The sequence below is a fragment of the Indicator indicator genome, chromosome 3 (assembly GCF_027791375.1).
Source record: "Indicator indicator isolate 239-I01 chromosome 3, UM_Iind_1.1, whole genome shotgun sequence".
In the NCBI taxonomy this organism is placed as follows: domain Eukaryota; kingdom Metazoa; phylum Chordata; class Aves; order Piciformes; family Indicatoridae; genus Indicator; species Indicator indicator.
Window position 1 is genome coordinate 5,828,917 of NC_072012.1, and position 27,778 is coordinate 5,856,694.

Below are 27,778 nucleotides of genomic sequence, written 5' to 3' on the forward strand. Positions count from 1 at the left end.
TTTTTACAGGAATCAAGACAAACCACAAGACCTCTGTATTTATATTTGAACCTACATCAAACAGTTCTCATTTGGAACCATTGCCTAGAGAACTTCTTGCAGGGAGGAAAACATTATAACCTATTTTTGAATGCCTTTTGTTTTAAGTTGACTTTTTCAGAAGGCTCTTCTAGACTCTCTCCTGCTACTTTGCAGGCAGTATGGCAGGAACAGGAGCAATTCTGTCCACTTTGCAGCATCTTGCTGGGAGTATGGCAGGAACAGGAGCATTTCTGCCCCCTTAGCAGCACTGCATCTCTAAAACATCTGGGGTTTTTTATTTGACTGGCAATGACATCCTTGTGCCTCATTGAGACCCCTTGCTCCTCAGAACTTTTACACAGCACAGTTTTGCACTCTCAACCCTGCTCTCCCTAAGGAATAACAGGAAACAAGCAACAGCTTTGTCAGAAAGGTTCAAATGATGCATTTGATACAGTCTGCTGTAGCTAGGGGGAAGGTCTTTAGATGAGGTGGAGTGTCTGCAGTGTTCTGCTGTGCCCCAAGGAGAAGATGCACAATGTAATGTGCACACTAGCAAACCTACACTGGCTGCAGATGTTCCTGTTGCACTTCAGTGGGGTTTTCACTGAGGTTTGTTTTGGCCTCCCACTGATTCGCCCATTGGACTTCCAGGGCACGACTTGATTTTTCTTTTCTGATCCTTAGCTGTAATTTTCATCACTTTGCACTTCAGCCCCAAGAGTCAGTCAGGTGTATTTGCTGCATAACAGATTGGGTTCAGAGCCCCAGCACGTTTAGCATTTCCCCATTGTTTCTCTGCTTCTTGCGTTGTTGATAACTAAAGGCAATCCTTGCTTCAGCTTCCATTTGGAACCTTCACAGATGCTGCCTGATGGTCAGCACAGCTCAGGTTCTTGTTTGCAAACTTAAGGCTCTGTCTCATCATAACCTCCACAGGAAAGCTGGAGTAGGCTTGATTTTGTTTTTCATAGGAATCTAAGGTCTGATGAGCTCACCGTTGACCTACTTGCAGGAGGCTGAGCACTCTTTCCTGGTTTGGTTTGTTGAGGCAAGGACCATATTCTTTGGGCAGGTCCAGCTACCACCCCTGGCATCCAGACAAGCCTGGAAGAACATGGCCTTTACGGTGCTTTAGAACCAAAATTCAGTGCCTGGATAGCTCAGAATAGTGCCTCGAGGCTCAAGTCCTATTCTTTTACTCCTTTAATGCTGGCTAATAGAGAAAGGAAGTTGTTCATAGTTCTTACCTTTGTAAAGTGGAAATGCTGAATGAGATTCGTTCAACTTGCATCATTTTTGTAGCTTTTACTCCTGTTGAGCAGAGTGAGGGAGGTATGAGATAGGTTTGCCTCTGCACACATTGTGCTCAGCATGTGTGATTAATTCAGCAGTGCTCTATGTCAGGAGACCCTTACTAGAGTTGAACAAAAAAACTACAAGCCAAGTAAATGAACCTAACCTATTCTCTTGTTTCCTGTTAGCTGAAAACACCAGAACACTTGAAAGCTTTTAGGCAGATACCTGTTGGAGTGGAGGTGTCACCTTCTCTATGTTTTTAAACTTCAAGTACCTTCTAGACATGAGAAGGAACTTCGAGGGTGTCAGAGCACTGGAACAGGCTGCCCAGAGAGTGGTGGAGCCTCCATCTCTGGAGACTTTCAAGGCTTACCTGGACATGATTGTGTTCTGGCAGGGATTGTTGGACTCAATGACCTTCAGAGGTGCCTTCCAAGCCCTAACCTGATGGTCAGACTGAAACTGGAATTACTTCTTTGCAAGCCTTGCAGTAGAAATCCTAATCTTGCTGAACACAACTGCCATTCTGTTGCAGGGGGTTTAAAGATGGAGGTGGTTGTCTCTCGTGAGCTCTCCTTAGGAAGTGCCTTGTTGATTCTTAGCAGACATTAAGCAGACACTTGCAGTCTTTTCACTCACATTGGTAAACTTTGATTTGTGGGATGGCCAATAAAATATTTGCATTTGTTTGTCTTCTGTTATGCTGCTCTTCAAATGAGAGTGAAATAACAGAGTCTGTGCACAGTCTGTGCAGTTGGTCGAGTGAACGGTGAGGGGCTGGAGGGAAAGTCTGATGAGGAAAGGCTGAGGGAGCTGGGGGTGCTCAGCCTGGACAAGAGGATACTTAGAGGGGACCTTAGCACTCTACAACTACCTACAAGGAAGCTGTAGTCAGATGGGGGTCAGGCTCTTCTCCCAGGCAACCAGTGACAGGACAAGAGGGCACAGAGTGAAGCTGTGCCAGGGGAGGCTTAGGTTGGATATTAGGAAGCACTTCATCACAGAAAGGCTGATAGGGCACTGGGATGGACTGCCCAGGGAGGTGGTGGAGTCACCCTCACTGGAGGTCTTGAAGAGGGGATTGGATGTGGCACTTGGTGGCATGGTTTAGCTGATGTGGTGGTGTTAGGTCCTAGGCTGGCCTTGATGATCTCAGAGGTCTTTTCCAGCCTCAATAGTTCTGTGATTCTGTGTAACGTTGATGGAGGTGACTCGGCTGGTGAAACCTGTTTCTTGTTCCACCTTTTGAGTTGCTGGACAAAACGATTTCTGGAAGTGCCCTGAGAGCTGAAGCTGATGGCTGCAAACAGTGAGTGCCCCAGAGCAGTGAGCTGCACACCACTCACTGCAGCCTCATCCGGGCTGCCCCATGCCTGCTGCAGGTGGTTCCCGTTAGCATCTCTCTGCTCCAGGCAGCCCTGCTTTAAGGAAATTCACAAGGAAATGCCTCTTTACATGTTTATCCTGGAAGGGCAGATAGCTGGTTTATTTTATACAGCAGTCTGCAAGTTTGCTATTCTTCAAGAGGGAAAAAAACTCTTTTTGAGAACATAGCACTGCCATTTGGGAAGGGCTTGCTGCTGCCTTGGAGACACTTGTGATTAACATACAGTAAAGTCAGGAAAGAGAAATGGCAGCTTCTTACCAGTGTGGGGGGAAGGGATGGAAGAAGTTTAATGGTTGTTGTATACACTTGTATTAAAATAAGACTTACACTCTCCTTTTGGAGGTCTTGCAAAGAATTCTCAAGTATTGCTGCTGGAGTAAGTGCACTACACTGCCCTGCTGAGGCTGCACCTGGAGTATTGTGTCCAGTTCTGGGCCCTTCAGTTCAGGATGGACCTCAGGGAACTGCTTGAGAAAGTCCATCAGAGAGCAACAAAAATTATTAGGGCAGTGGAACATCTTCCTTATGAGGAGAGACTGAGGGAGCTGGGGTGCCTCTTTAGCGTGGAGGAGACTAAGGGTGACCTCATTCATGTTTATAAAGATGTAAAGGGTGAGTGCTGAGAGGATGGAGTCAGGCTCTGCTCTGTGATGCCCAGTGACAGCAATGCCCAGTGACAGCATTGCCCAGGGGCAATGGTGGAAGCTGAGGCGTAGGAAGTTCCATGAAAACAGGAGGAAAAATTGTTTCCCTGTGAGGGTGACAGAACAGGCTGCCCAGGGGGGTTGTGGAGCCTCCCTCTCTGGAGGTATTCACGACCTGCCTGGAGGAGTTCCTGTGTGATCTGTTCTCAGTCATCCTGGTCTGGCAGGGGGGTTGGACTGGATGATCTTTTGAGGTGCTTTCCAGCCCCTAACAGTTTGTGATTATCTGTAGCCTCTTAAATAACATGCAAGAGTGCACTGTCCTGCTAGGAATTCTGTCATGACAAATGCCCAGCACCAATCGTTTCCAGTCACCATTTTTAACTTTGGGAAACAGCTGAGCTCTTACAGCCAAGCCCACAGCTTTTAAATGCTGCTCTTGTTTTAATGACAGGCAGTTAGAGGGGTAGTGACTAAGGACAGTGACAGGTCACACCTCTGCACACAGACTGGCCAGGGGCCATCCTCTCCCTGAAGGAAGTGTTTCACATTACAAGAAGGAAGTGGCATTCTCTTTTGCTCCCATTTCCTGGCTGTCAAGTTGATGGTCTCACAAATGGTTGAGCAAAATATCTTTGCTTTCTGTTCCTTGTATCTGCTACTGGGAAGCAGAAAAAGCGTGCCATGAATTCTGTAGCTGTCTGAAGTGTGGTGTTGCTCAGGCCATTTTTACAAAGCTTGTAAGCTTTGCTTTTATGCAGTAACTTTTTTCAGCTTCTTTCCTCATACTCTGCTTTTTGTTACAATCTTTTTTCATGACAAGAAATCAGTTAAAGAAGTGCTGTGTGTGTCATGCAGCTGGGGTCATTTTAGCAGCACCTGACCAACCTAAGTGCCTTGGCTGAGTTCTTTGGCTGTTCTAGCAGACTGTGCACAATAATGTGAACCTCTTCTCTCGACAGCATCGGCGACTTCTTGACATCTTGGAAGCTGAGAAGGAAGTGCTGTCAGAAAAGATAGAGGAGGCTTTGCTGCAGCAGTCACAAAGGCACAAGGTACTGCTTTTACCTACCCAAAACCCAGTGCACTACTGAGTCCTTTGGGCATGATCTCGTCACAGTTACTGACATGAAGAGGAAGCGTTCCCAAGGGCTTTGGCTGGCTGAAATTACTTCCAGCCATTCCAGTGTTGTGTGTTGCAGTTGAACTTTTCATACCATTTACAGGAATTGCTTGACAAGTGCTTGGATGAAGAACGACAAAGAAGCAAGGAGGCCATGGCAGCTGCTGCAAAGGTATCTCTCATTGAGCAGTAGGGACATGCTGTGGGTTCCCTCTGGCATCACAAAGTTCAGCAACCCCTGCTTGTTTCCTAGCTCCATTTGTAAAGCTGTGTTCTCATCTCTGTTTAAAAGCAGCTATTTCTATAAATCAGGAACAGATCTGCCCCATCCTGTGCCTCAACATAGACACTCTGTGTAACTCCTGATTTACTGTGTAGCAACTAGTGCTATTGCAGCTGAGTTGGTGGTGGTGGTGCCTGAATGTCTGGGCTCATGCCCTTTGAGTTAGCAGTGTCAATACACCTTGAAGAGCAGGCAGCAGGGTCATCTTAATAAGATAGTTAGCATTGTGTCTAATTTAGCATTTGTTAAATATGGTGATCTCCAGGAAGGATAGAGCTATTCTATAAATCATGTAAAAATGTTGACACTTTAACAGGCTTCCAATGATTTTATTTGTTGGTGTTTGACTAAAAGTGAGTAATCACTTTTTGGTTTTGATATGATATTTTTTCTCTTTCATTAGGTGCATTTAAATTAGGACAGTCATGCTGGAAATGGGAGTCTCTCTCATCTGTGTAGAGTTCAGTGCAAAAGCTCAGCTGTGTGTGCTGGGAAAACAGTGGTGTGATAATTTCATGTAATAGTTAAATAGAAACATTGGGGGGAAAAGGGTGAAACTACTTCTTGTAGAATGCAGAGCTAATGAGCTTCAAGAGGGAAGATGCTTTTGTTTTATGCATTGTCTCAACTTATTTTTGTAGATTTGTAGCTTTGTAGGTTTGTACAAGTATTTGTAGATACTTGTATCTAGAGCCAGAATTAATTCCTCTATGTGAATATTAAGCAGTGAGGCCAAAGCTGTCCCTGCTCCGACATCTCTACTGCATGGGTTTTGTTTTGGCATGGAGCAAACCAGTGCTGATTATAACAGATGTTCAGTAGGTGGGAATTGAAGATCCTTGCTTTAGCTTTCTGTAACTAAGTCATTGTCTGGTGGTGACACCTGTTTGGTAGCACCTTAAGGTAAATCTAAGCTGATGGTTCAGAAAACCGTCAGTGAAAAATCTGCGTCCCACATCTTGTCAGCTCCTCTGTCTCCTTAGAAGAAGTAATATACATGAGTTAGGCACCCATGTGGGCTGTGTTGGTCATGTATTTGTGCTTGATGTGTTTCAAAGGCTGAAAAAGAAGCAATGCAGGAAGCTGTCCTGAAAGCAGTAGAAGAGGAGAGGAGAAATATGGAGAAAATTCACGCAGAAGAAAGAAAATCCTGGGAAGCAGAACGTGATAGACATAAAGAGAAGATTGCCCAGGCTGTTTGGGAAGCCATGCAGGAGCAGAGAAAGCATAACCAGGTATATTTCACCTTTGCTAGGACCTGCTGTGTGTCTGTCTCCTTTGTGCTGGGGGGATTTTCTTGTGACACCTGTTGTTGGTCACCACACTGAGTTGGTAGCCGCAGTGCACAGAGATCCTGTTATTTACCTTCATCTAGGCTCTGTGTCTGGGGAGAAGTTGGCACACACAGAACACAACTCCTGCAGCCTTTTCAGGCAGCTAGTGAAATGAGCTGACTTCTGCAGCAGCTCTTGCAGGACAGGCTGTCCAGGGGCTCCCAGTGCAGCAGCAGGAGGCTTCAATGCTCTGTAACCTGAACTAGCAGTCAGTGGCCCAGAGCAGTTGCTCTAGAACTGCCTGGGCCAGCAGTGGAGAGAGATCTTGGTGTGCAGGAGGTTTCTTATGGTTTTCCTTGATAGGGAAGCACCAGGGAAGCATAGAGACCCACCAGGAGACATCAGACCAGGCTGATGAGGTGTGAGCATTCCCAGTGCAACAGCAGTGACATTCACACCATTATAAGGAGCCCTGAAGGGGCACAGTGACCTGGTTGCTGTGCACTGAGCAAACTCACAGGGCATGTGACATCATCTGGGGTATGGCTGGGCATAGCACAGCAATTTGCAGAGAAGGATGTGCAAGGAAGGTGCTGAAGCTCGCCCAGCTTGACCAGGGAGCGATGGTGTGCACCCAGCAGAAGGCCATTGCATCTGCCAGCTGTGATGCTGCTTCTCAGAGCTGCTCTGGGCACAGCTGCCAGGCAGGCTGCAGGGTGTGCCCCACTCTAACACCAATGGGAGCAGTGACACCTATCAGAGCTACAATCAGGAGCACCTCCTCTACTCAGCGGTGGAGCTCCAATAGGAGGCAAGCAAGCTGAGAGCCAGCAGGGGATGTGAGGCTCTGGGAGCTTCACCTTGCCCCCATAAGAGAAACCCAAGAGGCAGAGGTCATGTTACTGGGAGCTCCCTGCCCTCTCCTGCAGTGGCTCAGGAGCTAGTGGGCAGTGGCAGCAAGCCCCTGCCTGGAGCAAGAGGCACAGGTGTTAGGTTTATGCTCTCCCATAGGCTGGATTTTTTTAGTTTCTGGTGCTGGAAAGCCTTGGAGGAACAGCTTGTAAAGTCACTGGCTTATTGGTGTTCTGCTATAGGCTGAAGAATTGGGAGCAAGATCTGTTTCATTCTGGTGTTGTCGTTTGATATTAACTGATTTTGTAACAAAACTTGTATGTCCTGAATAACTGCAACTGAAACCAAGACCTTTGGCATTTGAACTTAAAATGGCATAGCACAGAAGTTCTAAAACTAGCCCTTAGGAAACTGACTTTGTTTCCCTTCCCAGTCTTACCCTCAAACCTAATCAACTGCACAAAGCTGAGTTTTGGTGCTAAGCCATCATTATAGTCCATGTTGGTTAGACAGCATTGCCTGCCCAGTCAGCCCTGCCATGGCCAAAAGGGAAATACACATCTGAGACCTTGGGGAAATGTCAGACTCTGGCCTTTGCCTCATTTAGTTCTTTATGCTGTGCTGTATAGCTCTTGATGCTTCCTGCTTCAGAGTGGTCACCTGATACTATCATTATATTTAATACCAAGTCATGAAACAACTGAGTGTAGCTGAATGTGGGTGAACAAAGTGATCTTTTGCTCTCAGATACATAACAGGAGTTTGAAGAGCAGTGCTCTTATTTCAAGAAAGAGACGTTTCCTTCTGACTAACACAGAACTTTGGAACCTTGTGCTTTTGTAATAGAATTCTACTTCTCTGATTTGGTCTTCTTCAGCTTCTCCCCAGAGGAAATAATCTGTATGTGAGAAAGAAAATGTGGGCTTGTATTTATTTTTCTATCACATCAGCAACTCTCATTGCAGCTTAGGTTAAAATTTAATTTTTTCTGCTGTAAGTTAATTTGAAGAGATTTCCTTTACTAATTTGACCTCAAAGAAATGTAGTATTAAAGAGAAGGAATTTTCCTTCCCTGATACTGTAAGGATGCAAAATGGAAAGCTCAGAAAGGGACACTTCTGCAAACAGGTAAGGTGGAGTGGCTTCCAGTTGTGGCACCCGTGAGTAACTTCAGGAATAATTAATGGAAAGATTCAAATACACTTCAAACTTTGTAAGTTTCTTTGAGATAGAAACCTACTTTGTGTGTTTTAAATACATTTTGGTCTGTATCACAGTTGAGTAAGACCAAAGCAGGAGAAATGGATGCTCTGAATCTGACAGACAAACAGGACCTCGAGAGAATTGACCCTGGTAGTGGAAGCTAGAGACACTGAGAACCATGACCAAGAACCTACAGCCCTGGACTTAAGAAAAAGAATTTCTGCCGAATGGCTGCTGAAATTGAGAACAGCAAGATGCACATCAATGTACAACACTGAGGAGTAACACTAGATGAGCTAGTAGGGACAGGGACACTGTTCCATGAGTTGAGTAGGAGCTGGGAAACAAGGTGGGAAAGGCAATGTCAAGACATTGTAGCTGTAAAATATTTAAGGGATGAGAATGAAGGAAAATCAATCTCTGTGTCTAGTCTCATGAATTTGTTGCCTTCTCCTTTGTCTTCTAGGCTAGAAAATATTTCTAGGGATTTTAATCCTTTGTTTTGAAAAAGGAATTTACTATTCACCAATTTTCTTTAGTTTATAAAAGACTTTTTTTTTTGTTTCCACCATTTTTAACACAAGCACTGGAAGAACCTTGTAGAACTTGGTTGGAAAAAAACTTAAATTGTGCTAGTTCACATTTTTTCAGGCAATTTTAGCAGAAATAAAGCAGTGAGGATCTCTGTGTAGTCAGGTAGTGAGATCTCCCGTCCTCTTCTAAACAACGTGTTTGAAGGAAAGAAAGTCTCACTTTTGCTGTGCAGGGGAGGCACAGGTGTTTCCTTTAGTCTCTTTTGGTGATTGTTTTGTTGAGAGCCTTTGGGGATGTAAAGCCAAAAGCTTTATGCAGGTTATTTCTGCCTGTCCTAAAAAAGTCTCTCCTCACCCAGATCCATGTTGAGGTCATAGAAAATGTAATTAATTGAACATTGACAGAGACGATTCTACAAGAAGGATCTGGAGGTGCTGGAAGGTGTCCAGAGAAGGGCCACAAGGATGAGCAAAGGGCTGGAGCTCCTCTGCTATGGAGACAGACTGAGAGAGTTGGGGCTGTTCAGTCTGGAGAAGAGAAGGCTCCAAGGAGACCTCCTTGTGGCCTTCCAGGATCTGAAGGGGGCTACAAGAAAGCTGGGGAGGGACTTTTTAGGGTGTCAGGTAGTGATAGGGGGAATCGGGCAAAACTAGAAATGGGTAGATTCAGATTGGATGTTAGGAAGAAATTCTTCCCCATGAGGGTGGTGAGACACTGGAACAGGTTGCCCAGGGAGGTGGTAGAAGCCTCATCCCTGGAGGTTTCTAAGGGCAGGTTGGATGTGGCTCTGGGCAGCCTGATGTAGTGTGAGGTGTCCCTGCCCATGGCAGGGAGGTTGGAACTGGATGATCCTTGAGGTCCCTTCCAACCCTAACAGTTCTATGATTCTATGAAATCTGGGGATTGTTCAATAAATAACTCCTGATGAATATCAAATATTTTGTTACCAAATGTGAAGCAGCAGAGTAAAGGTAAACTTCAAGTGAGAGCAGGGACAAAGTGAGTTACCATGCAGCAACCTGAGCATCCCCCTCCCACCTCTGGTTTTTATTACAGCAATTAAAGAATTGAAGTCAAAAGAATGCTGGATTTCTTTGCAGGACAGCTTGGACTTTTCCAGTGACTGGGGGGTAGTTACTTAGGAGGCATGGGAGTTTGAGGTAATTTGAAGATACTATTCTTGGAAGGCTTGTAGCTCTGCAGAGATAAATGTGCTCTATGGTATCAGCTGTTCCACAGCACTGTCGCTGGAAGCTGTGTGAGTTAGGAAAAGGCTTTCCTTTGGTTGAGCCTGGCAGCATCTCCAGGTTCCACACAGGAGTTACCTCTCAGTGCCTCTGTAAAAGTGATGGGGTTCTGTTGTTCAGAAGAGGGCTCTTGGTTTTGGGGCAAGTGGATTTGCATTTGAACTCAGGGTGAATAAGCTCTGCTTGAAAGACTTGAGGAGCCTTTGATGGAAGATGGAGTTAATTTGCACAGTAACCTCATGATCCTTTTACAGCACATTGAAAAGTCGTTCTAGATGAGGAAATAAAATATATTTCCAGCAGGCTCGATGCAGCCTGGCCTGGCTCCAGGATTTTCTGATCTATTTTTGTACACTGTATGGGGTTTTTTACAGTGGCAGCCTCCCTTCAAGGAAGTTTTGTCTGTCTGGTAGTTGTCAGTGTTGAGAGGAATGCCTGGTGAAACTCTTGCCCTAGAGCACTGATGTGTTTCTTCTAGAACACTTCTTTTGATTAAAGAATTGATCCCCCTCTAGATAAGGAGAAACTCCAGCAGGTCATTTGGCTGGAGCTTTTCCCCCAGAATTCAAAACTGCAGTGAAGCTCCTGGGGTGCAGCTATAAACTGCAGTGAACAAACATGGACAGTGCTCTCCACTGGTATCTTCTTGCTTTTTCTCTTTGAAAAATAAAATCCACACATTCTTTGGGAATATCTATCCAGTTCTGCATAAACCAAAAGGCTGATATGATCAGTGGGCAATGTAGACCAGTTACAGCAGTAGCTGCTGCAGCTGTGATGCTGTCCTGCACTGTCTGCATTTCACAAAGCTGAACACTAAATGATGTAAATGAGGTGAACTCAAGGAGGAGGGAGAGGTAGCAAAAGAAGCTGAATAGAATTTATGCCCCACAAGTTTTGTTCTAAAGAAAATTCATTGTAAGTAAAATGAAAGCTGTCAGCTGCAGGGTGAGCCCTGAAAATGTAGGTCCATGGCATAGCTTAAAATTAATAACTCCTGTGCAGCACTCAAACCAGAGGTTCATCTTTGTCATTTCCTGAAGGTTTGAGTTTAAAAATCTTGTCCTTTACCCTAATTCTCCAGGGAAAAAGAGCCTGAGTTCAGCACTGCCATAATCCACACAGCAGATACATTCAAGACTCAGTGCTCTGATGGCTGCAAAGAATTAGGAAAAATAAAATAAGAGCTCCTTTAATTTATGAAAAGAACCAACATAAACTCCACTTCCTGTTGGACATGAGCAAAAAGCACCAAGGCAAAATGATCTTAGCAATGGGAAAGGATTTCAGGAAAACTAAGGCTTGCAGTGTTTCAATTCAGCCAAGCCACAAGTGAAATATCCTGAGATACACAAAGAAAAATCAGTTTTCACAGGAAAAACTTATGGAAAAAAAAAAAGTGAACTTCCCAGTGGCCTTTGCTGTGCAAATCTGAACATTCAGGACAATTGGATGTGTTCTCACTTCTGAGGGCTCATGTGGTGGTGGTCTTTGCACAGCAGTACCTTTGTGATTTACGACCTTGGAACGCGTCAACATCATCTTGTTGGCAAACATCAAAGCAGTCAGGAAAAACACTGGCTCATCTGGACTGTGTGGGCTTTGAAGTGCTGAATGCTCTGCAGGAATTGATGAAGCAGGATAGGCCATTGTGTAGAAGGTGAAAGCAGAATGTCTAGGACACATATGGAGCCTACCTGCTGCCTCGTCAGCACCGCACCAGGCTGCTCGGCTGTTCAAGACAGCGCTGCTGCTGACAGCTTTGGCAAGCCTCAATTCCTTCTCTACTCAATATCTTAAGGATTTCATAGAACCATAGAATTGTCAGGGTTGGAAGGGACCTCAAGGATCATCCAGTTCCAACCCCCCTGCCGTGGGCAGGGACACCTCACACTACAGCAGGTTGCTCACAGCCACATCCAGCCTGGCCTTAAAAACCTCCAGGAATGAGGCTTCCACCACCTCCCTGGGCAACCTGTTCCAATGTCTTACCACCCTCCTAAGGAAGAATTTCTTCCTAACATCCAATCTGAATCTACCCATTTCTAGTTTTGCTCCATTCCTCCTAGTACTGTCATTACCTGACACCCTCAAAAGTCCCTCCCCAGCCTTCTTAGAGCCTTCTTCAGATACTGGAAGGCCACAATGAGGTCTCCTTGGAGCCTTCTCTTCTCCAGACTGAACAGCCCCAACTCTCTCAGTCTGTCTCCATAGCAGAGCAGCTCCAGCCCTCTGCTCATCCTCATGGCCCTTCTCTGGACACCTTCCAGCACCTCCAGATCCTTCCTGTAACAGGGGCTCCAGAACTGGATGCAGTACTCCAGGTGGGGTCTCACCAGAGCGGAGTGGAGGGGGACAATCACCTCCCTTGACCTGCTGGCCACACTTCTCTTGCTGCAGCCCAGGCTCTGGTTGGCTTTCTGGGCTGCAAGTGCTCACTGCTGGCTCATGTTGAGCTTCTCATCCAGCAGCAGCCCCAAGTCCTTTTCTTCAGGGCTGCTTTCAAGCCAGTCCCTTGCCCAGCCTTGTATCAGTGCTTTCATTTCCACACTGTCATGTCAAAATGAAAAAAAAAAAAAAAAAAAGTGGGACGATGAAGGCATTTGGTGCACACTTCAAGAATGGGCTTTTGTTTCTTTCCTGCTTTTGCTTAAACTAATTGTTCATTTTTTGTTGAAAATTATTCTTTTTCTAGATATTTTTCTAGGTGTTTTTCCTCGTGATGTGTTTCAGAGGGTTGGAAGAGCTAAGAAGGAAAACGTTTGACTAAAAATTTATTTCTCACTCCAAGTTTCAGACAGATTTATTAGCTGTAGAATGCTCCTTTCTTAGCCCTGTAATCTGTAAATAAAACCACTTGCTGTTCTCACACATCAAATCTGGAGGTGTGCCGTGGAGACTTTGGAGGATAATAGGGGGCAAAAAGCAAATGGATGGGGATCCTGCAGCTGTCTTTTCTTTTGCTGTCCAGTGAGGCTGCTTTTGCAGGTAGATTTCCTGACATACCCCTTTGAGGTGTCAGAACTATGGGATTTTGATTGTTGGCACTGCAGTTTCCTTGCCTTCTAAACCCAGAGGGAACACAGAGTGCAGGTGCATGCTGCTTTCCTTGCTCTGAAGCCTGTGGATGGGTTTCCTACTGGGTCTGCTTCTCTGGCCTTCTTTTCTTTTGTGTACAAAGATACTGGGCCTGTTTAGTTTGAAAAAGAGGAGGCTGAGGGGAGACCTCATTGCTCTCTACAACTACTTGAAAGGATGTTGTGGAGAGACTGGTGTTGGTCTCTTCTCCCAGGTAATTAGTGATAGAACAAGAGGGAGTGGCCTCAAGCTGTGACTGGGGAGGTTTAGACTGGACGTTAAGAAACATTTTTTCCCATCAAGAGTGGTCAGGCATTGGAATGTGCTGCCCAGGGAGGTGGTGGAGTCACCAACCCTGGATGCGTTTAAAGGTGGTTTGGATGTGGTGCTTGGGGTATAGAGGTGAACCTTGTCAAGTAGGGTTCTGGGTTGGACTTGGTGATCCTGAGGGCCTTTTCCAACCTGAATGATTCTGTGAGTTTGTTTTCAAGGCTGTTCTTGCAGAACCTCTTTCTGTCTGTCTGCCCGTGCATTGCATACATGCTCTTCCTCCTGAACTGTTTGTGAACATGCAGTCAGTCAGCTGCTGTTCCCATGATGAGGGAGCAAGATCTGTTTTTTCTACTCCTGTGGGTGCTGTGCTACATGGAGTGATGATACTGCCCCAGCTTGATGATGAAACCCTCCTGTTTGTGAGGCAGTGCTGCTTGCCAGCGAGTTGTGCTTCCTCTAACCTGCACAACCTGCATCTTGGTTCTGTGTGGTGCAGCAGGCTGTCTGCTAACTTGGCAAGGCCAGCCTGGGCACCCTGCGTGGTAGCAGTTCGCTCTGATCCTCTTTGGTGGTCTGCTGCTTTGGTGGCATCACACACCACGGACTCCTAGGTGCAGATGGCTGCTCCATGCTTTCTGTGCAAGGCTGCCTCCTGGCTCACACCAAATTCTGAAGCCTGACTCTTCTGTCTCAGTGCCCACTTGGAGCATTGCTTCTGCCTGTACTGCAAAAGCTGGTCAATCTCTTTCCAGTTCTTTAGAAATGAATCACTGTCACCTGGAGGTCAATAGGGCTCTGAGCCTTTCCTTCCTTCTTTCCCACCTTAGAAATACTTTCTCCTTCCTTCAACATCAAACATGCTTCTTGTACCTCTGGACTGTGTGGAGGTTTTGTTTCAGATCTGATTGTGAAGAGAGTTGTTTGCATGTCTCTGGTTCACTGAAGTATCGGATCTGTAAAACATCTTTGCCAATGGCATTGCTGCAGCCTGCATCCAAGCTCACACTTTCCCTCTATTCTTATTAATCCTTTTTTTACCTCCTGTCCAAACAACCATAGTTTGTCCTTCTAGAGTACTACCAAATGATCACTTTCCAGACCCTTACCTTGTGTTTCCCATCACTCTTTATTAAATAGGCTATAAACTGCTTTTAATCTCTGCTTCAGAGTTTGGTTTTGCCTCTCTCTCATTATTCCCTCTATGGTATCTGTTACTAGGAGATCATCTTCTACCTATACAAAGTTGTCATTGCTTTCCTTTCTTTTGCGGTGCTTTAGTATTTGGGAGGATTTCCATATGCCATATAATATTCATTTAATTTCCTTAAACATCCTCCAAACCCTTCTCATCTCTGCTATAGAGAGCAGTGAGCGTGCTGCCAAATCAAGCTAATTCAAAGTAGTATCAGGTTATCAGTCTTTGATCCCTTGTTCTTTGTTTCTTCTTACAAATAGGTTACAGAATCTGACAGGGGAGGCAGGTTTGGAATGCTCCACTGGTTCTGTGTTTCTGCAGTCCCCAGCAGAATGGCAGATTTGCTGTTAACATCATTAGGCTTTGTAGGGTCTTGATTGAGTGGGAGAGTGTTAATCTTTGAAGAACAGTAGCTACTGTTTTCTGCAACAGGCTTGGGCTAGCAGAGTGTTGCTGTGCATGTTCAGTGTCTTTTGGGCTGATACAAGACCTTTTGGGGTGGGGGTTTTCACCCTCACGAGTCCTACCCGAATAGGCTGTTGCTAGAGAAGACCTCACTCTTCAGAGATCTTCTTCAGTTCCTATTGCCTTGAACAGATTGAGTGTTGACTCACATTTCTCTGGAGAGGATATTCAACCATTATTTGCAACTTCATTTTCTTCTTTTGTTGAACCCCATCTTGCAGGTATTTGTGTCCAGTGTTTCTGGAGACCATGATGATTCCATAAGGACAAAGAAAAGCATTTCTCATGGAAAGAAAATGCTGTGCAGTCTTGAATGTGTGAGGAAGCACTGGGTGGAAAGAGATCCCTGCCATTAGATCAGTTTATTTTTAATGTGGTGCTTGCAAAGTCTAGAGCAGGAGCAGCCCACTGCATGCAGACTTTACCCATGTCTGCCTTCAGGAGTGTGGAGCAGCCCATAACCACAGGCAGTATAACTGGAAGGTTGCTGTGTTCTGAAAAACCACAAACACTGCACACTGTGGTTGCATTTCCTAGATAAAATTCAGCACTGCCACCTGATCCTTGTGTGGAAACACCAGAATTTTCCTATGAAACTGCAATCCCTCATGAAGCTTTCTGGTTTTAAAGCACTGCCTGGAGTGTCCTGCTCTGTACAGCACCCTGGTTTTCCTGTCTGTCTCGCTGCAGATAGATCCTTTGTGGTCATACAGTTGTGATTCCCAATTGCTGAATGTGAGTTTTCAGCTGAGTGCTTGAATGACTTTATTTTCTTTTTCTATTAGCTTTTCTAATTCTCTGTCTTGTGTCAAGCACATGTGTGTAAAGGCTTGTAAAGAGGCCAAGTTTATGGCTGATGTACTTCAGCCTCTGAACTGGGTTTTATTTTTAAAGAAAAGAAGGAGCTGCACCTGAAATGCAATTTGTGCAGTGCTCTTCCTCAGCTTCTGATGGGAAACTGGGTTCCCCTGTTTTCTTGAATCTATCAAGCATGGAGCATTCATGGGATTCTTAATGACCCAAGTGCAGGACCTTGTTGAACCTGATTGGCCTTGGCCCCTTAATCCGGTCTGTCCAGATCCTTCTGGAGAACCTTCCTACCCTCCAGCTGATCAGCACTCTCACCCATAGAATCATAGAATTGTTAGGGACCTCAAGGATCATCCACTTCCAACCCCTCTGCCATGGGCAGGGACACCTCACACTACAGCAGGTTGCTCACAGCCACATCCAGCCTGGCCTTCAAAACCTCCAGGAATGAGGCTTCCACCACCTCCCTGGGCAACCTGTTCCAATGTCTTACCACCCTCCTGGGGAAGAATTTCTTCCTAACATCCAATCTGAATCTATCCATTTCTAGTTTTTTTCCATTCCCCCTAATCCTATCACTACCTGACACCCTCAAAAGTCCCTCCCCAGCTTTCTTGTAGGCTCCCTTCAAGTACTGGAAGGCCACAAGAAGGTCTCCTGGGAGCTTTCTCTTCTCCAGAATGAATAGCCCCAACTCTGTCAGTCTGTCTCCATAGCAGAGCAGCTCCAGCCCTCTGATCATCCTCATGGCCCTTCTCTGGACACCTTCCAGCACCTCCAGAGCCTTCTTGTAATAGGGGTTCCAGAACTGGACTTAGTACTCCAGGCAAGGTCTCACCAGAGTGGAGTGTAAGGGGAGAATCTCCTCCCTCGACCTGCTGGCTATGCTCCTCTTGATGCAGACCAGCTTGGGGTCATCTGCAAACATCCAGAGGATGCCCTCAATCCCCTTGTCCAGATCATTAATGAAAACTGGTTCCAAAGCCCTGGGGAACACTGCTTGTGACTGGCTACCAACTGGATTTACCTCCATTCCCCATCACTCTTTGCACCTGGCCATCAGCCAGTTCTTCTCCCATCCAAGCCATGAGCAGCCACTTTATCCAGGAAGATGTGGAAAACACTGTGAAAGGCTTGGCTCATGTGAAGCTCTGGCTACTGTGTTCACTTAAAATTAACCTTTGAGCGTGGTGTGGAGTTGTGCTCACTCCATCTGGTTGGCATTCCCTGGTAGTTTGGAAGGGCAGAGAAAGCACAGGGACTCAGGTGGGAACAGCTGTTCAACGTGCTCACTATTCCCAGCACCTTCAGGAACAGGCATTTGCTTTTTGAAACTCTGGGATCTGGAGTATCCCACTGATTCAGAATTATTCACGTTTTTCTGAACTGCTGGGTATTGAGAAAATACAGGAAAAACCCCCAGTATTTCTGCTGTAGAGTGAGGCAATGAAAAGGAGTGAAGGACTGGGCTGAATTCTTCACTCTTCCCTTGCTTTTTTTCAATTTCTTGTGAAGCTGAGGGCCCTTGGATCTCTTTATTATAAAATTATTACTTTGTAAGTATGAAAAATGTGACAAACTAACCAAAGGCCCCAATTAAGGCAACTGCTTTGTGTAGAGTAGAAGCAGTCAATAATCTTTCAGTCCTTGTGATGAAACGTGTAAGAGGGTACTTTTCATTTTAATCTGCTTGTAGCTCTTGAGAAAAGCCTGATTGCAAAGAGTGAAACCCAGTGAGGTTGTGGAAGGCTTTGCTTGCAGCCTCCACAGGATGCTGCTCAGCTTTGCTTTCACTGTTATTGGTAGCTGTCTGCTCTTCAGAGAATTAACACTGCTCTTGATTCTGTGAACTTGCCATTGGAGATGGAAAAGAACCAAGTCCAGAGCAGGGCCACAAAGCTGGTCCAAGGGCTGCAGCAGCTCTGCTGTGAGGACAGGCTGAGGGAGCTGAGTTGTTCAGCCTGGAGAAGAGAAGGCTCCAGGGGGACCTTAGAGCTGCCTTCCAGTACCTGAAGGGATCCTGCAGGAAGGCTGCAGAGGGACTTTTCCTGAGGGTGTCTAGAGACGGGCCAAGGGAGAATGGTTTGAAGCTGAGGGAGAGAAGGGTTGGACTGGAGCTGAGGAAGAAGTTCTTCAGTCTGAGGGTGGTGAGACTCTGGAACAGGCTGCCCAGGGAGGCTGTGGCTGCCTCCTGCCTGGGGGTGTTGAAGGCCAGGTTGGATGAGGCCTTGAGGAGCTGAGTCTAGTTGAGAGGTGTCCCTGGGCATGGTGGGGAGGTTGGAGGAGATGAGCTCTGAGGTCCCTTCCAGCCTGAGCCATTCTGGGATTCTGTGAAAAGGATAATTTTCAGTGTTATTTTTCTGTTTTAATCTCTGTGTAGTAAAACACTCTTCCATCAAAGTGTTGCTGGTTGTTTTTGTTTTCTTGCATTTTTTTTAACAGACTTGTTGACTTTAATTCTATTTTTATTTGGACTTTGGCTCATGCAGTGTTTCACATACCATGACAGCAAGGGCTGTCAGCACACTGCAATTGATTCTAAGTATATTTCAGTCATGTAACATTTTCTGCATGTTAATATCTAGCACCTTAGCAGTTCTGTAAGAGTTTAATGGGGTAAGTGTTGGGATTTTTTTTCCATTCCAATACAAGACAGCATTTGGGGAGCTTTTGACAGATTAAGCTGGCCTGAGAATATCATTATGAGAAAGTTATTTCTATAATATATAACTTTCTGCTGCTTTTTCTGTGCAGTCTTGCCAGAGTTCTGTAGTGAAAGAGACCTTTGTCTCAGGATTCTTCTTTGCTAAACTGAGTTAAAATAGAAGCACAATCATCATAATTTTTCACTGCTATGCTTCTCATGTGTGCTGTACTCCAGAAAAATGGGGACCATGTAGCTGAGCACTTCAAATTTGGAATTTTAGACTTTTTCTGTTATAAATACAGCAAAGTTCTACTTTAGGTTTTGATTGAAAAGAAGTAAATAGGAGGTTTTTCACCTGGAATAATGAGTGACCATTAGCTAGCTAAAGGTAATAAATGACACTTTCTTTGATGGGTTGCAACACTTCCAGTGAAGACTCTTCTGGGTTTGGGTTTTGCTGTTATGTATTTCTCTGACACTGTTACATTGTTCTTTGGTTTGTTTTCAGGAATCTTATCTTTGTCACTTCATTTTCCTTCATTTTGGGAACAAAATACATGGCTAAATCATGTTAGTACTTCTTTTGAGTGGATTTGGGAGGCTGGGACTTAAGTTCTAGGACAGTGATTTTGGTGCAGAAATTTATTTCCTGAGCTGATAACTTAGGTAAGTGAAGGATAAGGATGTTTTATGAAGAGGTCCCTGCCTTTCTCTGGTGTGTTTCTAGTGCTGAATCACATTTGGTGTAATAATAATTGAGGACCCAGAAATGCTAATGGGGATCCATTGTTGCTTTTTAGTCCTCTGCACAGAAGGTCCCTAGCAATTCCCAAGTTTTGGAAACAAATTAGGTGTCATTAGGACTCTCCTTAATGTGATGTTAGAGCAGCCCTTGGGTTCTGAACAGCCATGCAGTATGGAGTAAGGGGGGCAGAGTGGTGACCCCCCTGCTCTCTATAGCTTCCTGAGGAGGGCAAGTAGAGGGAAGGTGCCAGTCTCTTCTGCTTGGTGTCCAGTGATAGGATTCATGGGAATGGCTCCAGCCTGCATTGAAGAAGGTTCAGACTTGATGTTAGGAAACATTTCTCTACAAAGAGAGTGGCCAAACACTGGAACAGGCTTCTTAGACAGGTGGTCAATGCCCCAAGCCTGTCACTGTTTAAGAGGCATTTGGCAATGTCTTTTATAACATGCTTTGACTTTGGTAAGCCCTGAACGGATCAGGCAGGTGGGCTAGATGGTCATGGTGCTTCCCTTCCAGCTGGAATAAGTTCTTTTCTGTGTTGTTCTTAGCAACCAGGACAGCCCTGCTGGTGTTGGGCAGCATTTGCCTGCACTGTGTCCTTACCCTCTGCTCCCAGGGGACAGCACCTTTCTGTTGCCAGAGCCGTGAGCGGATCTGTGCGCTCTGCTGCAGGTCCTTTGGTGCTTGCAGGACTGAATTTACACATCCTTGTGCAGATAGTTGTGTGTGTTGAGGAACACTCTCACTCAGCAAGGAGTGTGGTCCTTATTAAAGGGACAGCCTGTGTTACATTTTGCAATCCTGCCAACATTTGCACTTCTGTGTTGTCCTTTTGAAAAGGAGATTGTCAAGGAGGCCTTAATGGAGGAGCGAAAACAAAGCGAGAAGGCAATTGAAGAAGCAGTGAAAAGGACAAGAGAGGAACTGATGGAGTATATTGAAGAGCAGAAAAGGGTGAGTTACCACTGGCTCATTTCATACAGTGAGAAACTGAAGCTGATTAATCCTGAAACCTCTCTTAAAAGGCATAAGAAAATAGAATCAGGAGTTATATCTTCAGGTCTGTCACTCCTTTCTTCAAACCATTTTTTCATTGGAATATATTTCGTCTTAGGTGTTTGTAGAGTTTTGAGATGACCATCATCCAAAAGGCAGGGAATCAGAAATGAATGCAGCAGTTGAAATGCACAGTATTTCTTTACTGCACTAACTTAAAATGGGGCCCAAATGCAGTCTTGTCAGATTCCAGTTGCGATCCAAGTTCAGTGAGAGCATTGCAGCGCTAACAGCAGATGCTGTTTTGTGGTCACGAATGAACTTGGCTGTGCAGTTTGCACACACACAAAGGCCATGAACGTTCCCCACCAGCCCATGTTGGTTGACAGTGTGCAGGTGCCCTGGTGTTGTGGTGAGCATGTTGTGCAGCCACTGCACTGCTGCTGCTGGGAGGTGGCACCTTCTGCATGCAGCTCGGCCTCAGATATTTCCTCAGTGCTGCTTAATGCTTGTGGGTCAACAGGAAAATGCCACTTAGAGCACACTTTGATTTGCTTTCAGGAGGAGGAGAAAAAAAGTTATCCATGCTGGGGTTTTTACTGTGGGGTCCTTTGATATTTGAAATGAATGACTTGAGTTCTTTTCTCTTTATGATTACTTATGTGTACTCGGTTTTGTGTCAGATGTTTGTGCAACATTTCCTCTTTGGGTTTCATTTGCTTTCCATTCCCGTGGTTGACTTCTTGCTGTCTGCAGGAGTGTGCAGTTTGTGTTTTGGAAGGAGGATGTCTGGTAGTGTCAAGTTAATGATTGAACTGGGTTCTGCAAGGGTGACTTTGGAGGAACTTAAAATTTCAGGTTATACTGGAACTAATCTGTTGCAACCTGGTGAAGAAATTTTTATTTCCTGTAGTTTTTCAGTTTTCTACCAACTTTTCATGTACAAAACCTTTTTTTTTTTAATTTAATTAAGCCAAGAGGAGGAGGAGCTTCTGAGATATTCTTCCTACTTCCAAAACACTGGAAAACTGTTAAAAAAACCCTGTGTTCAGCCTAGGATTTTTCTGTTCAGGTATCTACACTTTGCTGCCCAGGTGCCATCTGAAATGCCCTTTGTTTTTTGTGTTTCCATCTAGACATCTTTATTCTCTTTTCATTGTTTCATGTTTCCAAAGGAGCTTTCAGCAGGAGCCAGAAATTCCATCTCTGCAGGTCACTTTGCATCACACTTCTTTCTTTTTACAGCCATGAAACGTTTTTATGTTTGATGAATGTTTAGTTGTTTTTAGTAAAGATTTAAAAGCCTGCAGAGGGACTTTTCATCAGGATGTCCAGCAATAGGACAAGGGGGAATGCTTTGAAGCTGAGGGAGAGCAGGGTTGGACTGGATCTTAGGAAGAAGTTCTTCAGCATGAGGGTGGTGAGACTCTGGAACAGGCTGCCCAGGGAGGTTGTGGCTGCCTCCTGCCTGGGGGTGTTGCAGGCCAGGCTGGATGAGGCCTTGAGCAGCTGAGTCTAGTTGAGAGGTGTCCCTGGGCATGGTGGGGAGGTTGGAGGAGATGAGCTCTGAGGTCCCTTCCAGTCTGAGCCATTCTGGGATTCTTTGATGATTCTATGCTATTTTATTCCTCTTTTTCTAGGTCAGAGGAGGAACTTGATTTAGTTTTATGTAATACTCAATATGTTGAAATTCTCATTCACTTTTTATTTTAGTACTTCTTAGATCCTTTGAATCAACATGGCTGCTGCAGAGAAGAACAGTCACAAATATGAGCATTCATAAGTAAATCACTCAAGCTAGAATGTGATTTATTTTATTTCTTTTTTAAGCCAAGCTGAACATTGACTGTTGCCCTTTCTGTCTATTGCTACAGTGTGGCAATACTAGGTATGTCTCAGATGCCTTATAAAGTGTTAATAAAGCAGTTATTTCACATGTTACCAAAGTCCCCTTGCATTGAGCACTCAGCACTTGTACTCTCAGCACTTTCACAAGTTGTTCTCATCCTAATTGAGGGACACTGTGTGGATACTTCAGAGGAGATTGCTCTGAAACAGATGTTTGGCACTCGCCAAGATGCAAGTTCATATTTGCCATTCATTTCAATTTTATTGAAATTTCTTGTTTAAAAAAGAAGCATCCTTGTATGGTTTTGTTTTCTTCATATTTCATGCAGCAGCAGCAGCACACAAGAGCATGTCTTGGGCTCAGCCCCTGCTTTCTGTTTGGTTGGATCTTCTGTGCTGTGGAAGCACTGAAGTTACACATTCTGATACTTGCTTTGTACACCATTTTGATGGTTTTAGCCCAGATACCACACTTTAAAAGTATTCTGTATAAAACCCAAGGGAAGGCACAAAGATTCAGAAGCAGTTGTGTCTTAGGCTAGGTGCCCTCTTAAGTCTGCTCCAAGAAATTCCTTTGGCCTTACTTTACTAGAAGCCTCAAACCTGCTGTCTGCTGAGATGGTCAGTCCCAAGGAGTCTTCTGAGTACTTGGTTCATTCTGTTTGGGTGCAGACTTGTTATGTTTGAATACCTCATCATGCAATTAGTTCATGAAGTCCTGTGCTTAACAGTGCTTAAAGTATGACATTAATGATTATTAAGTGGTCTAATAAATACAGTTTGATGTCACTTGAGAAACAAAACCAGGAGGAAATACTTCTTCCCATAAGATGGGATTCTTTGCCACTAGGTGTTGCAAATGCTAAAAGCCTCAATGATTCTTCTGAAAAGCAAACCCAAACAAACAAAAGAACAACAAAACCCAAAACAAACCAAAATAAACACAAGGACAACAAACCAACAGCAACAAAACCCCCAAGCAGACAAAACCAGTCGAGAAATGTGTTGGGAGCAGGAGCTGCTAAGTGCAGGTGTAGTTTGCTCTGGCTGAGGCAGCAGCTGCCGTTCCATGCTTCTGTTTCACTTCATTCTAGGTGTCTACTGCCTGCCTCTGGTGAAGGTAGATGCTGTGCTAGGTGGGCACTGGTCTGAAAGGTACTGGCATGTTGAGGACAGACTATTCTGGTGTTCCTGTGATGCAAACAAGGAGCAGGGGGTTGGAGCACCTCTGCTATGAGGGCAGGGTGAGGGAGCTGCGGTTGTTCAGCCTGAAGAAGACTCTGGGGGGACCTGATAGCAGCCTTCCAGTACCTGAAGGAGGCTACAGGAAGGATCAGGAGAGACTGTTTGCAAAGGCCTGTAGTGACAGGACAAGGGGCAATGGCTTCAAACTAGAGAAGGGCAAATTCATACTGGATATCAGGAAGAAGTTCTCCACTATGAGGGTGGTGGATCACTGGAACAGGTTGCCCAGGGAGGTGGTTGAGGCCCCTTCCCTGAAGATATTCAAGGTGAAGCTTCATGAGGTCCTGGGCAGCCTGATCTTGTTAGAGATGTCCCTTCTGACTGCAGGGATGTCAGACTGGATGACCTTTGGAGGTCCCTTCCGGCCCAGACCATTCTATGATTCTCTGATTGAATAGAGAGCAAAACCAATTTACACACCTGTGCATTTGCAAAAGTGAAGAACCAACAAGGTCATGTGTGTAAGAAGGGCCAACCCCACTGTCTGTGTGCTGTGTCATAGGGAGCTACAAAAGAAGCTGCTTGGTTGTTCTCCTCAAGGGGAGCTGTGCTGCAGCAACAGCTGCCACACTGTAGGACGTGGCTATGGCCCTTGTACCATTTGTGCTAAACCAGGACATTTCTGGTTTGAGTTCTTAGTTTAGTATTTATGCAATCTATTCTTTTGTGTCTCTCAGAAAAGAGGGGGGGGGAAAAAAAACTGTGGAAAGTGGTAAGATGCTAAAAATGAAGTTATTGCCCGAGGTCTGATCACAAATCTTTCCACTTTTGTCTCAGGCAGCTTGGAGAAACAAGCTGTTCATAAATCCATGATGCCTTCATGCTGTGAAGCAATACATGCATGGAATTCATCCAGACTTTTTAAAAATGAAAGGATGGACTTAAAACCTGGTACTTACAAGCAAAAACTCCTGGATCGTGTGCTTGCCTTCAGCACATCATCTAGGCCAAGAGAGTCACATCGTACTTTAAAGCATTTCTATGAACCTGCTGAGGGATGAAAACAAATAACAGTGTTAAAAGCGATCAGCTTGGCAGCCTGCTTGAAATCTTGCCTTTTCCTAGAATACATTTTTTTCATGAGCCATACATCTTCTTAGGCACTGTAAGAGAATCTTGCTTGAAAGGAGAAGATCATATCTCTGAGTGACTCTCTGAACCTGGGTTTGGGAACACTGCTACAGGTGTTCCATGAATTCAATCATTTTACTCTCTAGATGCTCTGCGTTTTCAGTGAGAGATACAAAGCCATAGATGAGATTAATAAATGCAGTTGGTGTTATTCCAAGGTGTCAGCCCTACCACTGCCCTCTTTTTGGGATCAGCTGCTGCAGCAGCAAATGGAGCTTGCTGTAGTTATCCCTGGGTGGTTCCCTGTTCTTCTTACCCATAAGGTCTGGAGCTGTCATGTGTTGCACCATTTTTTGTGGGTAGAAAATAGGTAGGATTGGTTTAGGGTAAAAAAAGCACCTCCCAGGGCCCATTTTGGAAATGACTTTCATTATAGGCTTAGTGCCACAGCTCCTGAGGAGGGAAGAGTTGCACGGAAGGCAGCTGTACACAGTGGAAATAGTGCTGGACTTGGTCTTCCTCTGAGAGAACGAGGGAAAAACACCAATAGAAGCAGTAAAGTTCTTTAATTTTACAGCAGGAGATGGACTCAATGGATGTTTATGCTCCCAAAGGATACCTTTCCCCAGAGAGCAGTCACTCAAAGAATCTGCTCTTCTAGGCTCCTAGCTGAGACCATCAGGCCATAGACATGTTGCCCCTTTGAAGCTGCCATGTAATGCTGCTTCAAGCCAGTCATGCCTGCTTGTCAGGGGAGGGAGACATCTGGATGCCCCCCTAGAGAGCTCAGACTGAGTTTGAGTTGCTCCTCATACCAGCCTCACTCTCTTGCATGAGATGGCTCCAGATGAGCACTGTGCTTGCTTCCCAGGTGGTGTGTGTGTGCCACCTGTCTGCCCCTGGCTACCTCTGAGCAAGGCAGGCCTCACAGTTTCCTCAGTAGCTGCCTTAGCAGTGAAGGTGGAGAGCTGGGAAAGGGAAAACTTCACCTATGGGTTGTGCTTCAGGTAGCCACTTCTTTGGCTCATGCTGAACTGAGCAAAATCTGACACTTCCTCCTCCAGCCTCTTCTTGTTCCTTCCCTTGCGCAGTAAGTGAAATGCAGTAAGGTGTTTGGAGTTGTTTGTACAAAAGGAATTAATTTTTTTTCACTTTAGGGGTTGCTTACAAGTGAAAAATGAAACTTTCAGACAGAAATTTTATTTTGTTTTCATGTTGATGATGTCTTTGTAAACTGTCCAGAAATTGAATAAGGCTGGAGTCAAAAAAGTGAAACCCAAACTCCTTCCAGGTGTCTTATCAAAGTTCTAAGAATTAAATCAGTTAATTGGTCACTGCTGTACTTCAAACAAGGTGTGGCCAGTTATTTACTGTTAGAAAGAATGGTCAGGAAATTCTTTAGTCTGCTTCCTACCTTTTTCAAACTTGAATGGTGTTCAGGCAGCTTCTACATGATCTGCAAATGCCTATAGTTAAACCCCAGGCATTGTTAACTCTGCAAATCCCACCAGTGTTAGCAGGTTTTGTGCAGTGGGCTCTACACAAGTGCTCTGTTGTCCATATGCAGCACTCTTGCTGTGGGTGTGCAGGCTGAAAGTTGTTTATAGGTCACAGGTCAGTCATTTACTGAGTGCTTCAGAACACCTTCATTCACCATGCTGCAGTGTGCAGTCTATGGCAGACAAATCCAGAACTCTAAGATCATGGCTACTGTTATGTATTTGTTCTGGTTTTGTCACCACTGGAGAGAAGTGAATTCCTGTACTTGGCATACACTGGAGAAGGTAAGCCACAAAAGAAACCCAGGTGGTGTGCTGAATGGGTTGTTTAAAGAACCCTTCCAAATGACAAGGATGAACATGAGCCAGCAGTGTGCCCAGGTGGCCAAGAAGGCCAATGGCATCCTGGCCTGCTTCAGGAATAGTGTGGCCAGCAGGAGCAGGGAAGTCATTCTGCCCTGTGCCCAGCACTGGTTAGACCACACCTTGAGTCCTGTGTCCAGTTCTGGGCTCCTTAGATTAAGAAAGATGTTGAGATGCTGGAAGGTGTCCAGAGAAGGGCAACAAGGCTGGGGAGGGGTCTGGAGCACAGCCCTGTGAGGAGAGGCTGAGAGAGCTGGGGGTGTTTAGCCTGGAGAAGAGGAGGCTCAGGGGAGACCTCATTGCTGTCTACAGCTACCTTGAGGGAGGTTGTAGCCAGGTGAGGATTGGTCTCTTCTCCCAGGCAACTAGTGACAGACAAGAGGACACAGTCTCAAGCTGCACCAGGGGAGGTTTAGGCTGGATGTTAAGAAGAAATTCTTCCCAGAAAGAGATATTGGCCATTGGAATGGGCTGCCCAGGCAGATGGTGGAGTCACCATCCCTGGAAGTGTTTAAAAACAGACTGGATGAGGCACTTAGTGCCATGGTTTCATTGATTAGGTGGTGGTGGGTGATAGGTTGGACTTGATGATCTCAGAGGTCTTTTCCAAGCTGTTTAATTCTGTTATTCTGTAATTCTGTGATTTACTTTAAGAGGTAAGTGCTTAGAGTGATCATTTCTTACATTTGTCCTGCTGAGCTCCTACCCACAAGCAAGCTGCCTGGCATTTTTCCTGTTTGCATTGACAGTCACCTTCCTCAGGACAGTACTGCTTGTTTTGTGACAACAAAGCTAATCAAGCAGCCACATGTTGCCTGCTGTGTTGTGCAGCTCTCATGGACTCTTAAAGAGCATATTTGGGCCTACAGGGGAAAGCTTACGTGTTAGGTCTTGAGTAATCACTTAAATGTCAGCCTTGTTTTCATGCAGCTCATGTTTCCCTGAAAGACACAGTCACTTGTCACAACTGCACTCCCATCCCCACTCCAGGGACAGAGGTGCAGCCATTGTAATGGAATGCACTGCACTGCTCTGTGCTCCCTTATGGTTTGTGCAGCTGTGCCTCATAACCTTTAGAGGAGAGCACAACTCAGCACTGCCTTTCTCTGACTAACATTTACCAACATGGAAGCACACACTTCAGGATTGGAAGCATCCAAAGGAGATATCCTTGGAGTTTAATACTGGCCTGGTTTCAGACAGCTCTCGCAAGCCAGCCTCCCACACAAAGATCAGGAGGGAAAGCAACACACAAAACCCTCCTGGGCTGAGATAAGGATTTGGATGAGATGATGCAGTGTGCAGTACCTTAGCACAGCAAAAGCAGCAGCAGCAGAAGCCAGCCATAAAATGAGCCTCAAGCTCACAACCAGCCCAGCTGTAAAGCCCAACACCCCAAAACCAGAAAGCTGAAGAAGTAACTAGAACAGGAAGCCTCTCATGTTCCAATCTGAACTTCAAGCCCCGTGATGTTTTGCTCCAGCCAGCACTTCCATGGTGAAGCTGGCATGACAGCAGCCTGCTGTTGAATATCAGCAGCAGCTTCAACTCAAGTCATGACAAAAAGTCTCTATATATATATATATATATATTTTCCCCCTAAGGACCTATTTCAGCCATAGTATTTCCTTTACGTTTAAGAATCCCTGGCAAGCTAACATAAGCCATGGTCTGTC

The 27,778-nt window shown here is 45.3% G+C and overlaps 1 protein-coding gene across 1 annotated transcript in view; it reads left to right on the top strand.

Annotated features, from left to right (window-relative positions):
• The window catches only part of CCDC91 (coiled-coil domain containing 91), a 77,587-nt gene that overhangs the window by 33,385 nt on the left and 16,424 nt on the right, over positions 1 to 27,778 (top strand). The window contains exons 8-11 of the mRNA XM_054399748.1: positions 4,314 to 4,406; positions 4,578 to 4,646; positions 5,816 to 5,992; positions 19,921 to 20,034. Coding sequence (XP_054255723.1) covers positions 4,314 to 4,406; positions 4,578 to 4,646; positions 5,816 to 5,992; positions 19,921 to 20,034 — 453 coding nt within the window. The remainder of the gene's footprint in view (positions 1 to 4,313; positions 4,407 to 4,577; positions 4,647 to 5,815; positions 5,993 to 19,920; positions 20,035 to 27,778) is intronic.